Source organism: Rissa tridactyla, chromosome 9 (genome assembly GCF_028500815.1).
Source record: "Rissa tridactyla isolate bRisTri1 chromosome 9, bRisTri1.patW.cur.20221130, whole genome shotgun sequence".
Lineage (NCBI taxonomy): Eukaryota > Metazoa > Chordata > Aves > Charadriiformes > Laridae > Rissa > Rissa tridactyla.
The window spans coordinates 9,527,025-9,542,056 of record NC_071474.1 but is presented as its reverse complement, the minus strand read 5'-3'; the positions used below and the strand labels follow the sequence as shown (position 1 = coordinate 9,542,056).

The following is a 15,032-nucleotide window of genomic DNA, read 5'->3' as shown; positions in this document are numbered from 1 at the left end:
CATCGCTCGGTACAACTGCTGGCGCCTTCGCCTTCCCGTGCCCTCATTGGCTGCCGCCGATTGCCCGCCCCCTCCAGCGCTCGCTCCCCATTGGGCCGCGGCGTGGCGCGCCTGCGCACTGCGGCGCCCGCGCTGGCAGTGGGCGGGGGAGCGGCCCCGGCCGTTCGAGCAGCGCTCCGCGCTGATTGGCCGGGAGGGCGGCGTGCGTGCGTGCGTGAGGGGGAGGGTGCCCCATTCCATTGGCGAAGGGCCCGTGACGAAATGAGAGGGCGAGGCCAGCGCCCGCCGCGCGCCCATTGGCCGCCGCCGCCGCCAATTTAAAATTGAAAGCCGGCGGGGGCTTGGCGCGTGATCGTGGTGTCACTGCTTTCTTCTCCCTTCTCGTTGGGTGAGCGTCATGATGTCACCGACGTGACATCAGAAGGCAGGGCGAGCGGCCGCAGGAGCTCCCGTTCTACCTGCCAACCAGCTCCTCTGCGGCCCCGTCACCCATCAGGCGGCCAAGCCCAGCAAAGGGACAGGGCAGAGGCAGGAGCCTGATGGCTGCCAGGCAGGTCCTCCAGGCCCTGGGGGGAGATGTCACCCCAGGGTTTTTCCTCCTCCCTGAGCCTCCCCTGAGGACAACACAGTAAACCCAGGGCCCATAGGGGTGAGAAGGTGTAGGGTTGGGGCACCTGATGTATGAGGAGGTGGAGGATAAAGACCTTGGGTTGTCATCAACCACCTTGTCCCTGAGCATCACCTCCCTCTGGGTCTCGGAGCACACCTTCCCCTGTGGGTGTTGGCAGCCAGGGTGTGATCCAAGCATGGGTAGACTGCATGAGGTAAGAGGGAGGAGGAAGCCCTGCAGACCAGAGGCGCCCAGATGTCCACGCCACCCTTCTCTCCAGAGCTTGAATGCCCCAGCCTAAACCAGTGTCACCAGCAGCCAGTCGTATTTATAAAGCAACAAAGACAAGCGGGCAATAAACCACCCATTCGGCTTTGCTGGTGACTGTGAACACAGTCAGGTTTAATGAGCTGGAACGAGGGGCTGATCCACTTGGGTGCGCAGGAGAAACCACCAAGAGCAAGGGAAGGACATCGGGTCTCCCTGGCTGAAGGGGCGGCGGGCAGCATCCTGCGCATCTGGGGATGTGGGCTCCCTGGGGAGCCATGAGTCCCTCCTCCTGGCTGGGGATTGCTCTTGACCCTGCGAGACATCTCATGGCTGCTTGTCAACATGTCACTCGCCTGCATGAGCCCCGAAGAAGAGCCAACCCCACTGTGCTCCCGCTGCCATCGCCTGGCTGCTGGCATCCGTCCTAGCTGCCTGCTGAGGACACTTAGCAGAGTGTGACCAAAACCTGCCTTATCACGGTCCACCTGGGACCAGAAACAAACTCGGGGCATGGGGGAGTTTCCCAGCAAAGCCTGGTAGCTCCCAATGTGGGAATTGCCGTTGGCTGCTCAAGCTCCTGCTCCTTTCCTGCCCACTCCAGCGTATTTGCTTTTGAAGCCCATTCAGCTCTTGGGAAAACCGTCGGAGATGTTGGCTAAGCCCCGGTGACCTGCGTGTTTCCCAGCGTGACAGCCACAGTCCCTCATGCCTCTGCTTCTTGCGCTGTCCCGTGCTTATGCTGCTCACGGAGACATTTGCCCTCTCTGCCTGCTCCCCAAGGACACCGACTTCTCCTCTCTCAAATATAGCCCTTGTGTTCTCTCTGGACAATCATTTACTTGCCAATAAATGCAGTTTCTTGGGAGGAAGAGAAGGGCACAAGAAAAATAATTTATAAATCGGGCTCATGTTTGGTTGGTACTTTGATCCAGATATGGGGGTTTTTAACTTAAAAAAGTCTTGCTTTATTTTGACCTTTTTCCAACATTTCTCTATGAGTGGTATTTAATGGCAAGGGGCTGAAAAGAGAAAACCCAGACCTAAATGAACTGGTTGTTCTCCCACCATCCCACCACTCTGTCCCACCCCGGTGGAAAGCTTTGTCATTCTGCCGAGCCAGCCAAAAAGGTTTTGTTTTGGATTGATTCAGATGCTTTGCTTTCAGGACACTCCTCAAGAACCTGAACAAGCAAGGAGTCACCTTTGATGCTGGGCAATGCCCAGAGACTCACTTGTGCTGTCGGAAGGCTTCTGAGCCTCCCCATATCATCATTCTCCAGTGCCCTCTCCACCACACGTGCCCAAAGGCTTTGCCCACTAATTCTGGAGAGAAAGTCAAGCTGGGCAAAGGGCTCATTAGTGGATCTCCAGGCTGTCGTCTGAGAAGAGAGTGAGCTGCAGGAGGGGAAGGGGACATGCTGGGAGGGTTGGCTGTGCTTCTTGGATGTTAAAGTCCTCGGAGGTGGCTTTGACCTGGGTGTAGCATGAAGTGGGAGGTCACTGGTGCCTCCTGGGGAGGCAACTTCTTTGCTTCTCTGTCTTAGCGGAAGAGAATTTGATCTGCTTTCTTTCTCCTTGCCAGTGAGCTAGGCAAGCTAGCGTGAGCTCCAGGGTAAATCCAGCCAGGAGCAAGGATAGCTGCCTGTTGCATGTGGGCTAATCCCTCCCCTGAAGAAGTTCTGGTATTGCCTGGCTTTATCTGGTTCTCCTCACTCCAGTGAATCCTTGGAGCTGCCAGAGATAAAGGAGGGAAAGACGAGAGTAAGCAAGGCTGCAGATGGTGGAGATGGTGTTTCCAGCTCTGCCCTCCCCTGGGCACCTTCCAGACCCCCTGGGTCCTTAGCCTTGCAGTCGCCCCTCTGAGCCAGTGCAGCGCCTGGGCCCTGCAGTAAGATCTGCCAAGACAGTTCACAGTGACCCAAGGAGCCCCCATTCCCTCCTCTCCAGGGTGAAGCTGCCTTCAGGCCTCCAGGCAAGACGGAGGGATTTCTGTGTGCTTTAGATTTTGTTTTTACATCTCTCAAATATTTTTAGAGCTCATAAAAGTGAGAAACTGGGAGAGACCCAGCTGGGACCAGTACTGAACAACCCTCACCCAGAGCCTTCCCAAGGCAATTGAGATCTGACCGCTGCCAGCCCTAGTCCCACGTCTGCAGAGCAGAAGGGCAAACGTACCTGCCCCTCTTCCCCCAGCATCATCACACTGATTTTTGGGGGAAACCTTGCCGCTCTTATGGGTGCTGGACATGATGGGCCAAATTCAGTGGTGGAGCAGGCAGGCATTGCCTCCAGTGGGCGTTGCACTGGCTCACACCAGCATGGAGTTTCCAACAGGGCTTTTAAGCAGCCTGATGTTTGTGACTGGCGTATGGTGAAATCTGTTCCATGTGTCCTACCGTGCAGTTAGGTGCCTTTTAGGCTGGATGCAAAGGGCTTGGTCTAACCCACCACAGGAAGCGCTCTGCCAGCATCGCTGCAGGTACCTGTGCTATCACAGCCCCGTCAGCCTTTCCAGCGTTACCCTGGCCCTGCAAAGGAGCCTGGAGAGAAACTGGTCCTTTAATGGGCTCTCACAGCGTGGGCAGCCAGTGGAGCATGCCAGCTCTGATGGGACTGCAGTGGCAAAGTGCTGATCTGCAGGTCGATAAGGAGGGGCAGCGCAAGGCAGTGCAGCAAGGTGAGACTATCAGGCTAGCGGAAAAGCCATTAGCCTTTGTCCTCAGCCTCCAGACACAGAGGAGAGGGGCTGGGGACAGTGGGTGGGACAGAGCTGCTGCCTCCTGGGCTGTGCAAGGGCTTCACAAGCTGCTTTTCTGGGGACACTGCCATTTTGGTGAGACCACAGATTAGAAAAAGCTCTGCAGTTTGGTTTCTTCTGCTAAAGGGTAATTACAGAGCATAATTGCTGGCTAAGCCTTAGCAAGTTCCCTTGTGTTATAAAAAGCTCCTCTGCGTTGCCTTTCTCAAAGTGTCCAAGAGCTGCTCTAGGCTAGGGCTGAAGACTGGTCCTACCACGTAGCTGGCAGGAGAACATGCAACTATCAACAGTGCTTCTAGCGATTAGGGCTCAGGTATTGTTTAGGGATTTCAGCTTCTTTCTAGCTGGAGATCTCTTCTTTCCTGGTGCATACAGCTGAGACCGCCTTGCAGAAACCGTGTGTAATGGGAGACCTAAAAACACAGTGGGTGGGCCCTGAGCAGCATTGCTCAAGGGAGCGTCCGTCCTCAGGACAAAAACAGCATCCACTTGTTTTAGGTGTCCCCACCAAGTGACCCTGCTCCAGCCAAAGCCGGCTGAAGCTCTGCTTGTGCAGGGTAAAGGGCTGGGCAGATGGAGTTCCCTTTTCCTCAGCCCTGGCATGGACGGGAGAGGAGGGGTGCTGGTCTGGACCCTTGCAGAGACAAGAGCAGCACTGTTTTATGGCCCTGACATCCCAGTGCTCTCCTGGGGCTGCGGGAAGGAGCCCGCACCCTGATGCTGTCCCATGGTCCAGCCTTCGCTCACCATCTGGGTTCACTTGCTGTCTCACTCCCACCTGATCCTCCCTGGTGTGTCTGGATCACTAGCTGGTTCCTCTGCCCTACAGAAGTGCTCCTGAGCTGCATCTCCCCGTCTCTTCCCAAAGCTGCCACTGCCCTGCTGCCTGCACAGCGCCCAAATGAGGCTGGAAAATGATTTTGTGTGGCCGTCAGTCTCTTCAAGACCATCTACAGCATTTTTTGGCCATCTGTCATTTTGAGAAGAAAACAAACAAGAAAAAATAATAAACTCAAATTATTGCCTAATCAAGACAGAAATCAGTGCTGCTTGCTCAGCCTGCGGGCCACAATTAGATGCCATCAGCAAATTTGGGCAGCTTGCCTGGGCTGCAGTCTTTCATTTCTTGAAGACTGATGGGCATCTCTGGGATCTGTAAGCAGGGGAAAGAGCTGGGATCCGCTTCGAGGACTCGCCCAGCTCTTTGGGGAAAGAGCACACGTTTCAAAACAATGTGAAAAAAGGAGCAATGTGTTTATGTTTATTAAGTAAAGGAAGCCCCATACCAGAGGAGGGATGTTTAGGCTGCAGCTCTGAGGTCTCCAGCCCCATCTCCAGCACCATCTCAGAGTATTGCCCTGGTTCACGCAGCTCCAGCCTGGCTTGTCTTGCCGGGAGGATGTGCTGGGGGTAAATCACTCCGGGAAATGATGGGTCATGTGTCACTTCTACATCCTTATAGATATATGGCAGCCTTGGCAGGGCTGTTGCAAGTCTGTGCATGTGTGCAGGTTCCTCGCATTTGGTTTGAAGCACGTATCTTCCTCTTCCTCCTGGGACTGCCCCACAGGTTGCTTTTCCAAAAGCAAACAGCAGGACCCACGCCCAGCCCAGTGACTCAGGCAGGGATGTGGAGAAGCCCCACAGCTCATCTTCTCCTACTCATCAGAAGGGAATGTGGCCCCTGGGCTCAGCACCATTTGGTCTTGGTCAGAGAGAGCCAGATGCTTTGGGGAGGGGGTGAGCAGCCCCAGGCAGCCCCCACTGCAGCAGGGCTGTATCCCCCATTCTTGCACCCAGGACTGAGGCTCCCGGGATGAGACAGGCCTTGGTGACAGTTTGGTGTTGCCCCAGAGGCTCTGGGACTTGCCCTGCATGGGGCGGCAAGCCTGTCTCTGCTCCCCTGGCTCACATGGTGTAGTCAACTGTCCGGATGCATGGTCCAAAGCAAGGAGGAGGACGGTCTCACCCCAGGGCGAAGAGTCTCCTGCTGCACCCCGTGAGACATGGGGACAGCTGAGAGCTGGAGCGAGGGGCACCCTCGGTGCCAGTTGGGGAAGGGTGCTTGCAGAGCCAGAGGGGTGCTGAGGGGAGCACCCAGTGCAGGGAGGGAAGGCGCTCGGGACGGCGGGGGTCAGGGCGCTCCTGCAAGGGGAAGGGAAGGGGTGCGGGGCTGGGCAGAACAGGGGGCAGGACACCCAGGTTCCACTCCCCACTCGCACTGGTCTAGGCGTCCCGGGGGAGGCAGGGCTCAGAGGTGCTGGGAGCAGCTCAGAGAAAAGGTGCTGAGACCGGTCCCTCCTCCCAGGGAGGAAGGAGGGTGAGAGGAGCAAGCCTGCTGAAGCTCCCACGCTCTGAAATGTGATCCCACCACAGGCACCTCCCTGGGCCCCACCTCGCCCTCTCTGACATATATATGTCACTGGCCTTGGCCCACAAGGGGGACGCGGGCTGACACGGTGTGCCAGGCCCCTGGGGATCCCTGTGGATGGAGCGGCCGAGGCACCAGGGAATGGCAAAGAACACGTACATGCGCTGGCGGCTCCCGCTTGTCTGCCTCCTCTGGGAGGTGGCCATGATCGTCCTCTTTGGGGTCTTCGTGCGCTTCAGCCCTGAAGCTGATGCGCACTGGGAAGAAGAGAAGCGAGAGATGAACCTGACCAGCGACATAGAGAACGATTTCTATTTCCGATACCCATGTGAGTATATGGGAAGCCTAGTCCTGGTGCTGGCTGGTCCCCATCCCATCCCAACCCATCCCATGCACCTATCCATCCCACCCCAACCCCGTCCATCCCAACCCCGTCCATCCCATCCCAACCCATCCCGTCCCATCCCATGGCAGAGCCTGTCAGAGGTAACATCTCCACCGATTGCTGGAAAGTCGGGCTCTTGTCTTGAGGCTGGTTTGGGACACACCAAGGAGCAAGAGAAAAGCCATGTGGCCCTCCAGTGCTCTTGGGGCTCTGTCAGCAGGGTACCGTGACACCAGTACCTGACGTCTTTTTTCCAGGAATAGGGCTGACGTCTTCCCAGCACCCTGCAAGTTTTGTCTTGCTGCCCCCTCCCTCGGCTCTGGATCAGAGCAAGCTTTTTTGTGCATACAGAGGAACGGCTGTCGAGATCCTGTGACATCTTCCTCCCCTTCCTGTGTCCTCCCCCTCACTAGCGAATTACCCTTTAGCAACTGGCATTTTGATGCCGGAGTCCTCCTAACCTGCCAGGTTCCCAGGGCTCTTGGGTCAATGCATCGTATTGCCACCGGGATTATTCAGGTCGTTAAAGCCCTTCTGGCCAGGCAGTGCCTTTGGCTGGCTTTGATCTCCAAGGCTGGTCATCTTTGTGAGCTGTTGGAAACAGACTGCTTCTGTAGGCAATTGTTTCCAAGGAAGCAACAGGCCTGAGTCATGCATCTATTTAGAACATTTCCATTAAAAACACCTGCTAAATCAAAGGAGCTATAGAAACCTGTAGCTGCTGAGGATTAGCTAGTTCAGAAAAGGATTTGCTTACAGAAACCTGCTGCTCAGCCAGCCTTCAGGTTAGGGTACGGCCATGGCTGCCCTGGGCTCTCCCTTGAGATCCACCCTTGGGACTAACCCCACACAGGTCAACGTGAAGCAGCAACAGTGCCTGAAGGCTGCTCTTGTCATTGATGTGCTGGGAGGACATCAGGAGTCCAAGAAAGAGCTTGTAGGAGCTAAGGACATGACCTCTCTTCTGTCCTCATATCCTACCCCTGCTCTGCAGAGCCAAATATTCCCCCTCAAATGGCTGCACACAACTAAATCAACCGCAGAGCAACTGCTTAGCTTAGTTTAGCTTTGAATTACATTTCTGTTTCAGACCTGAGGAAGGGCTCACATGCCCAAAAGCACAGGTGGTTTTTCTCCATTATCTAATCAGAAATATTTTCTCTCTGCAAAGATGGGCAAACATGGCAAGGCAGCCAGGCCCTGGCATTTTGATCCCTGTGTCTATCCAGCACTGCTCAGAAGAGAGCACAATGGTTGAACATCCAAGGATCATTGGTATTAATGTGTCTGTGACTGCTGCTGTCCATAGGACCTGTCCACAGTGGCAGTGGGAGGACTGACAGGTCCTCCAAGCCCAGGGATGACTGGGAAGGCAGGCAGAGGGAAGCCAATGCACGGTTGTGTCAGTGGTGCCCATTGCCAGGTCCAGTCAGTGTGACAACTCCTTCTCGCTTTGAATCGCACGTTGATATTCCTTAAAGGGTGACTCATCTGCTCTGTAGGGAAAAGAAATTATATTCTTTGGCACAGATAGTATTCCCAAAGCCCAAACACATCCTCTCAATAGTGATGGCAATTGTCCTCCTGCAAAAGCAGGGTCACAAAACCTTGAAGTCATGGCAGCACCTGGGCTGCCTCTGAGTAATGCCAAAGTTATTCTTCCCAAGGGAAAACAAATGCAAGGATTAGAAAAAGGCTTTAGACTGGGTGCAGTTTGAAGAAAGACTTTTCCTCCTGTGTTTCTGCAGGTCCTAACACATAGTGGGGATCCTCTCTGTTTTCAGAGGGGACACAGTCCGCAGCTTTAACTCTGACCTGTGTATTTCTGCTTTTAGGGTGAAAGTGGGAATATGTAATGCAAATGCAGAAGATAATTCTAGCAGTGTATTGTGCTGCTTACGCTGGAAAAGAAAAGTAGGGAGAATAAATACAGCTGCAGAGGGAACGCCTGTGGGGTTGTATGGTAAAACCAGAGTTGGGAAGACTCATTCTACCGACACGCGGAGAAGTGCATTTGAAGTGACCTCTGCTGAACAGTGTCAGCTGCAGATCTTGCCTTATTCCTTTTCTAATGAGTGATTTCATAGGCATGGAGGGCATTTTTAAAAACAAGCAGATTAACTCGTCTCTGCAACATGGCATTGAATGGCTGGAGCCTGTCCAAATGCTTGTCCTTAAACAAGTTGCATGATCTTGTAAAGCACCAAAGGAAAAAAGCCACAGCTTCTGCAGAGCTGCACCTCACCCAAATCCTCACCAAGCCCTTAGTGGAAGCAGCCAATACAACCTCACTGTCCCCGTGGGACCAGATCTGGGGCTGCTGGATTTCAGGGGTAGAGCAGATTCTCAGTCACTGAATTTCCCTTGCCCTGAGTTTGTGCCTTCTCTGAGGCCCACAGACGTTGCTGGTTATAGTGGTTGTAATGCTTTGTGCACTGCATAATGCAGAAATTGCTGGTGTAGCTCTGTCGGTGTTGTATTTACCTGCTCTACTGCGTGGATTTGCTCTTAGGAGTTTCCTATTGGGGATCTCAGCCGTGAGTCTCCTGCTCTTTCCATGGGCAAAGTGGCCTCCCGTGTGAGGGTTTGCATGGTTCAGTTTGTAAGTATGTAGCATTTCAGCTCACTTAATTGCAAAGCAATCCTTATCTGATAGAAACCTGCAGCATTAAAAAGTACAGCAGGTTTACTGCACCAAGGAGTTCTTTCAAGAGGCTCAGGCAGGTTTGGTTTCCCCCAGGGAAGGGCATCTGAGGGGCTCGAGTTAGCAGGTCTGAGCCTTTGTGGGAAGAACTGGGTCTCTCTGGTTTAAGTACTCAAAATTTCACAAGGTGGGATCCCAGTCTCAAGGGTATTTTGCCACTGATTTCAGCGGCATTTTAAAAATGTATTTGTAAACTTACTTGTTCTTGAACTCTTCTTGCTCTGAGCCATCACCAGGACGCTGCATTGGATGGAGCTACCCAAAATGACCATTCATGTGTTTTTAACAAAACTTCACTGTTCATTTCACGTGACATTTTCTGAGTTTTTTACAAAAGGAGAAAAAACAATCTGAATAGAAGAATGTTTTCCCTTGTGCACGCCACTAGTCTTCAGTCTTCTCTTGCACACAGCTTTTAATAAACATTTTTTACTTTCAAGACTGAGCCTTTTAACCAAAAGCCAGTTTCTGAAAGCTGAGCTATTTTCAGACTTAGAAACGTGGGGACATGGGACAAACACATATTTTCTCTTGATTTTTCCCCCCTACTGCCACTGATATGGTTAGTTTCCTTTCACCGCCGACTTCAAATGGCACTCACAGCCCTGCTGTCCCCACAGAGCTGACGGTCCCTTCCCTCTGTACAGCTTTCCAGGACGTCCACGTGATGATCTTCGTGGGCTTTGGCTTCCTCATGACGTTCCTCAAGCGTTACGGATTCGGAGCCGTGGGTTTCAATTTCCTCCTTGCTGCCTTTGGGATCCAGTGGGCTCTTCTGATGCAAGGCTGGTTCCACTCTTTCAAGAGTGGGAAGATCCTCATTGGAGTAGAGAAGTAAGGAGGAGCTGGGCTCTGGGATGCCACCCCTTGTCTGGCCAGTGGAAGATCTGGGATGGGAGCCTGTCCCTCTGTTATATGCAAACAAGTCTCTAAAATGTTGTCATCCCTCTGCATACCTGCACTTGCTTTCCACCTTTGAGCCCAAAGGTACTTGCCATTATGGTAGTACTGCTCAAAGGGCAATGTGAGACAAGCATCACCCCCGAGTCCCAAGACAAGCACCATGGCTGCCAGTGCTGAGAACATACATTATTTAAATAATTTGGAGGAAAGCACCTTTCCTGGATAGTATGTCAGAATGGGAGGAAGCTCAGTGGGAAATCCAGGACTGGCTCCTAATCACCTGTACATCTTTGGGTGGGTTCTCTAGAGCTGGGGGTGGGTAAGGGTGAGTTACAGAAGAGTACTTCCTCATTAAACCACTATTATCCTTCCCCTTTTCCAGCCTGATCAATGCTGATTTCTGTGTGGGCTCTGTGTGCATTGCCTTTGGGGCCATCCTGGGCAAAACCAGCCCCATACAGCTCCTTGTAATGACTTTGTTTCAAGTCACGCTCTTCGCGGTGAATGAGTACATCCTCCTCAACCTGCTTCACGTAAGGCTTTAGGCAGCACCCACTTGGTTCTGCTTCTTCCTCTCCGCATCTCTCCAAATTGTCTCCCTTTGCTATGGCTCCACCAAGTCACTGCCTTCATAAGCATTTGAAATGCGAGAATTCAGGCAGAAAAAGTAGACAGATTAGAAAAGAGGGGGTTGGGGGGGTAGGGTGTACTTCCCTGAGAAGAGAGATCTCCCCGACTTTTACACAGAAGCCTGGCAATTCAAGAGCACTGGGTCCCCTCATTGTGGCTTCCGAGGCAGAGAGGGAGTCTTAGCACAAAAGGCCAGTCATTCTCTTCATGCCTGAGATTTCCCTCTCATCTATTTTCCCTGCTGGAATATGGGTGTTGTAGAAGGAAATCAAATGACAAAGAGAACGAGATGTCTGCTGGTGGAGGCAGGGTTCCTGTCCTTCGAGAGAGGGCTTGGAACGCTGGGAGCTAAATAGGCCTCCAGAAGACTTGAGTGCACATGGGAGCCAACCTGGCTATTGCTGAAACCTACTTGCCATTGGGAAACTGCTCTCTGCTTTGATGCCTTCCATGGGGAAGCTAAGAGGAATGCCACAGCCATGCATGGGACTAAGTGAGCAGGATAGACAGCAGGACTATAGCATTTTTGTCCCATTTTCCCATGACTGAGTGCAGGCTGGACGGACGGGTGGGCAGACAAGCTGGGCATGATGCAAACCAGACCTCAGCTCCAAAACAAGTGGCGATTGCAGAAGCGAACCTCTGTTTTCCTATGGCTGCAGGTTAAGGATGCAGGTGGCTCCATGACCATTCACACCTTCGGAGCCTACTTTGGCCTCACGGTGACACGTATCCTGTACAGACCCAACCTGGAGCAGTGTAAGGACAAGCAGGGCTCCGTGTACCACTCCGACCTCTTCGCTATGATTGGTAAGTCAGCCTCTGCCTCACGGGTGCTGGTTTCTGCAGACCACTCAGCTGCAGAGGGCTGATGCCTCCTGTGTCTCTGGGAAAACCAAACTGAAACCAGGACCTGGGGCTGAGAAGCTCTATATCCTGGTCTTCCACCTCTCAGAGCTACTCAACTCTCTTCATCAGTGGCTGAGCTGAGATGGTGCCTAGGAAGACAAGGACGCATTTGGGATCCCCCTCTCTGCCAGCCCCTCCTGATGCTCGTCCCGTCATGGGGGGTGCAGCCCTGGGGCAGCAGGACTATGGGATTTAACTCCCCCCTGTGCAGAAAGATCTTCTTTAGAGGTTTTTTCAATCCCTGTATTCTCTCTTTTCCCATTCTCTTCTTTCTCCCTTCATCCCCATCCCACCAGGTACTCTGTATCTATGGATGTACTGGCCCAGTTTTAACTCAGCAATTTCTGATCACGGGGATGCCCAGCACCGGGCTGCCATTAACACATACTGCTCCCTGGCTGCTTGTGTCCTCACCACGATGGCCTTCTCCAGCATGCTGCAGAAGAAAGGCAAGCTTGACATGGTAAGCTGGGAGCAGAGCACCCTGTGCTGCCCAGGAGACTTATAGTGAGGTTGATCGAGGGTCCCGAAAAAACTGGCGCTTGTCCTTCGCTGAACAGATGCTGGGTTTCAGGGTGTGATGGTGCAACCAGCATCCAGGCAGAAACCCAGAGGCTGTATTCGATAAACAAGTGGGAAGTGAGTCCTGCAGTGCTTGAGGTGCAGGGTGATGCCCTGCACGTGGTGGACCTAAGTCACAGCAGAGACTGGAGTTGCTCTGCCCAGAGAGCTACTGATGGGCATGTTGCAGAGCCACGTTAGGCAGCCCTCTCCAGCAAGCTGAGCAGGGCCAGTGCGGCAGCTCATGAGCAATCGGGGGGCTGACTTGTACGTGTTATGTGTGTGGGTGACATGTCTCTGTGACAGCGGAGCTTGCATGACACATGGGTGAGACAATTTCCATCTCATCACAACTCCCCACCCAGATTTGTGGATGCAAAGAACGTGTGTGGTACGGGGAGTGGGAGTCTATGTGCGCCTGTGCTACAGACAGAGGCTGCCTGTTCTTTTCCTCTTGTTTTTTTACCAACAAGCAGGAAAATGGGCCCTGATATTTCCTCTGGAAGCATTTTCAGAGCTGATTCTCCCACTTTACCATTTGCACCATCCCCAAGCAATTGTAATCTGACCAAGATGCCCAAACAGGGTGGTTACTTCTGCAGGTCCACATCCAGAACGCAACGCTGGCTGGTGGCGTGGCTGTGGGCACCAGCGCGGAGATGATGCTGACTCCATACGGCTCCCTCATTGTCGGGTTCATCTGTGGCATCGTGTCCACAGTGGGGTATGTCTACCTCACGGTGAGTGCTGCTCTGGGGGTCTGCAGCCCTGGTCCTGCTAAGGAGATCAGGGATGGATTCACTTCCCTTTGAGGGTCCCTGCTTTCCACCATCCCTTACGGAGATGCATTTCTGACTCCATTTACTGCCCCCAAAGGCTCAGGAAGGTTCAGTCTTCCAACAGGAGAGTGTTTGGAGCATATGTTGTCATTTTATTTTGAGCTTGGCTCACAGCTTTGTCTACAAGCCCTTAGCTCCTTAATAGGACACAATATCACTCTTCCTTCTCTGCTTATCCCAGTCTTCCATGGAAGGAACTAATCCTTTCCAGGGCTGTGCTCAGGTCCCTGATCTCTCTGTACCTCCCTTTCCCTCAGCCTTTTTTGGAGTCCAGGTTGCACATCCAGGATACATGTGGCATCCACAACCTCCACGCCATGCCGGGCCTTATTGGGGGCATTGTGGGGGCCATCACTGCAGCTGCAGCCACAGAGGATGTATATGGAAAGGAAGGGTAAGACAGCTTGAAACTCTTACATGAGAATAGATTTTACCTGGGGCTCCTTGGGCTGGGAGTGAGGAGCAATTAACAGCCCTTGTTAATTGTTCAGAATTTCCCCTTTCCCCCTCAAAAACATGGGGTGCACTGGCTGTGTTGGGCTTACTGAAGTGTAAAAGACTCATCTCTTTCAGCTGACTTCTGGTGGTCTCAAAAAGTGAGCCATAACCCGCTCCCTGGCATTGCTCCGGGGCACGGTGGGTGGGGAAGTGCTCCTCCCTCCATCCCTGCATTGTCTCGGGGGTCAGGTAAGGCTGAAGGAAACAAAAGAAATGTTTATATTTTGGGCTCCTCCTAGATAAAACTTTGCCAGGGGCCAGAGAAGAAGGAAGCGAGAGGTGTTTTCTGTCATTGTGACATCTCCTCGTCCATTGCAGAAGAGGGATGGGGATAGGGAGGAGTCCTCGAGGGAGCAGGGCAACGTGGCTCCTCCAGAGCCAGGCAAAATCCTGCCAGGAGCAATCCGCACCATTTCTGCCCTCGGCAGGTTCATCAAGGCCTTTGACTTCACTGGCGCGTACCAGACGCGGACACCCAGTGTCCAAGGAGGGTTCCAGGCAGCTGGCATTGTGGTGTCTCTGCTGATTGCTTTTGCCGGAGGGGCCCTTGTGGGTAAGAAGGGAAGCATGGAGAGGGGAAGGTTGGGCTCAGCCCGTGGCTGCAAGGGAGGCATCCACGTACTCCTGCCCATGGCTGGATGCGTCCATCCCGCTCGCGTTGTGAGGGTTGCAGCCTCTGGCTTACTCGGTTGGAGCACGGGACCCCGGGCAGCCAAGGCGGGAGTAAGGTCAAATGGGTTTAGAGAAAAGGGGGACTGGCACCAAGCACCGTTAGCCCCCTTGGCTGCCGGGACGGGTGGACTCCGGCCATCTGCACCCTGCCTGCATCCCGCACGGCACTATGGCCCCTGCCCACCACCCTGCCCGCCTGCTTCCAGGGGCCATCCTCAAGCTGCCCATCTGGGGGGACGCCGCCGCCGAGAACTGCTTTGAGGACGACATTTACTGGGAGGTGAGCCGGGCCCCGGCCGAGGCGCTGCGGCGGCGTTCGGGGGCCGAGGCCGGCGGCGGGAGCGGGGCGGGAAGGCACAAGATGGCGCTGTCGCCCCGCGGCGCTGAGGCGGCTGTGTCGCCCCGCAGGTGCCGGAGGACGAGGAGAGCGACGCGTACCACATGCACAACCCCGACAAGCCCGCCTCGCCCTGACCAGCCCACAGCCCCCCGCCGCCCCCCGCCTCGGGAGCTTCCTCCTCAGGGGGGCGGCGGGGCTGCCCGCCATCTTCCCGCCGGCGGGGCTGCCCCCGCCGCCTCTTCCCCCGCCACCACAGGACCCCGGGCCCCGCTCCTGGAGGGGGTGAAGGCTCGTTTTCTCCCCGTGACGACGAGGCACCCTGCCTGGCCCTTCTCTGCCGCTTTTGTAACGAGCTGTTGTGAATAAAATAAAAACGTGTTCTTCTTTCCAGGCCTGTGCACCCGCGTGTGAGTAGTGGCACAGGACGGGATGTCGCCCGGATCCCGTCTCTCCCGCCAGCAGCACAAAGCAGCTACTGGGAGAGCTCTGGGCTGCTGGGGGTAAAGCGGAGGCGCTGAGATGCTCCCAGTGTCCGGGGGGCTGAATTGGATGCACCAGCGATGTCAATGTGGAGATAGCGCA

At 54.3% G+C, this 15,032-nt stretch overlaps 1 protein-coding gene across 1 annotated transcript; it reads left to right on the top strand.

Annotated features, from left to right (window-relative positions):
- Positions 1-5,933: 5,933 nt before the first annotated feature.
- On the top strand, positions 5,934-14,822 carry RHCG (Rh family C glycoprotein). Its single transcript, XM_054214532.1, has 10 exons — positions 5,934-6,337; positions 9,746-9,932; positions 10,384-10,534; positions 11,294-11,441; positions 11,837-12,003; positions 12,704-12,841; positions 13,198-13,334; positions 13,867-13,991; positions 14,317-14,390; positions 14,519-14,822. The coding sequence occupies exons 1-10, from the start codon at positions 6,127-6,129 to the stop codon at positions 14,582-14,584; spliced, it is 1,404 nt and encodes a 467-aa protein (XP_054070507.1). The 5' UTR covers positions 5,934-6,126; the 3' UTR covers positions 14,585-14,822.
- Positions 14,823-15,032: the final 210 nt, after the last annotated feature.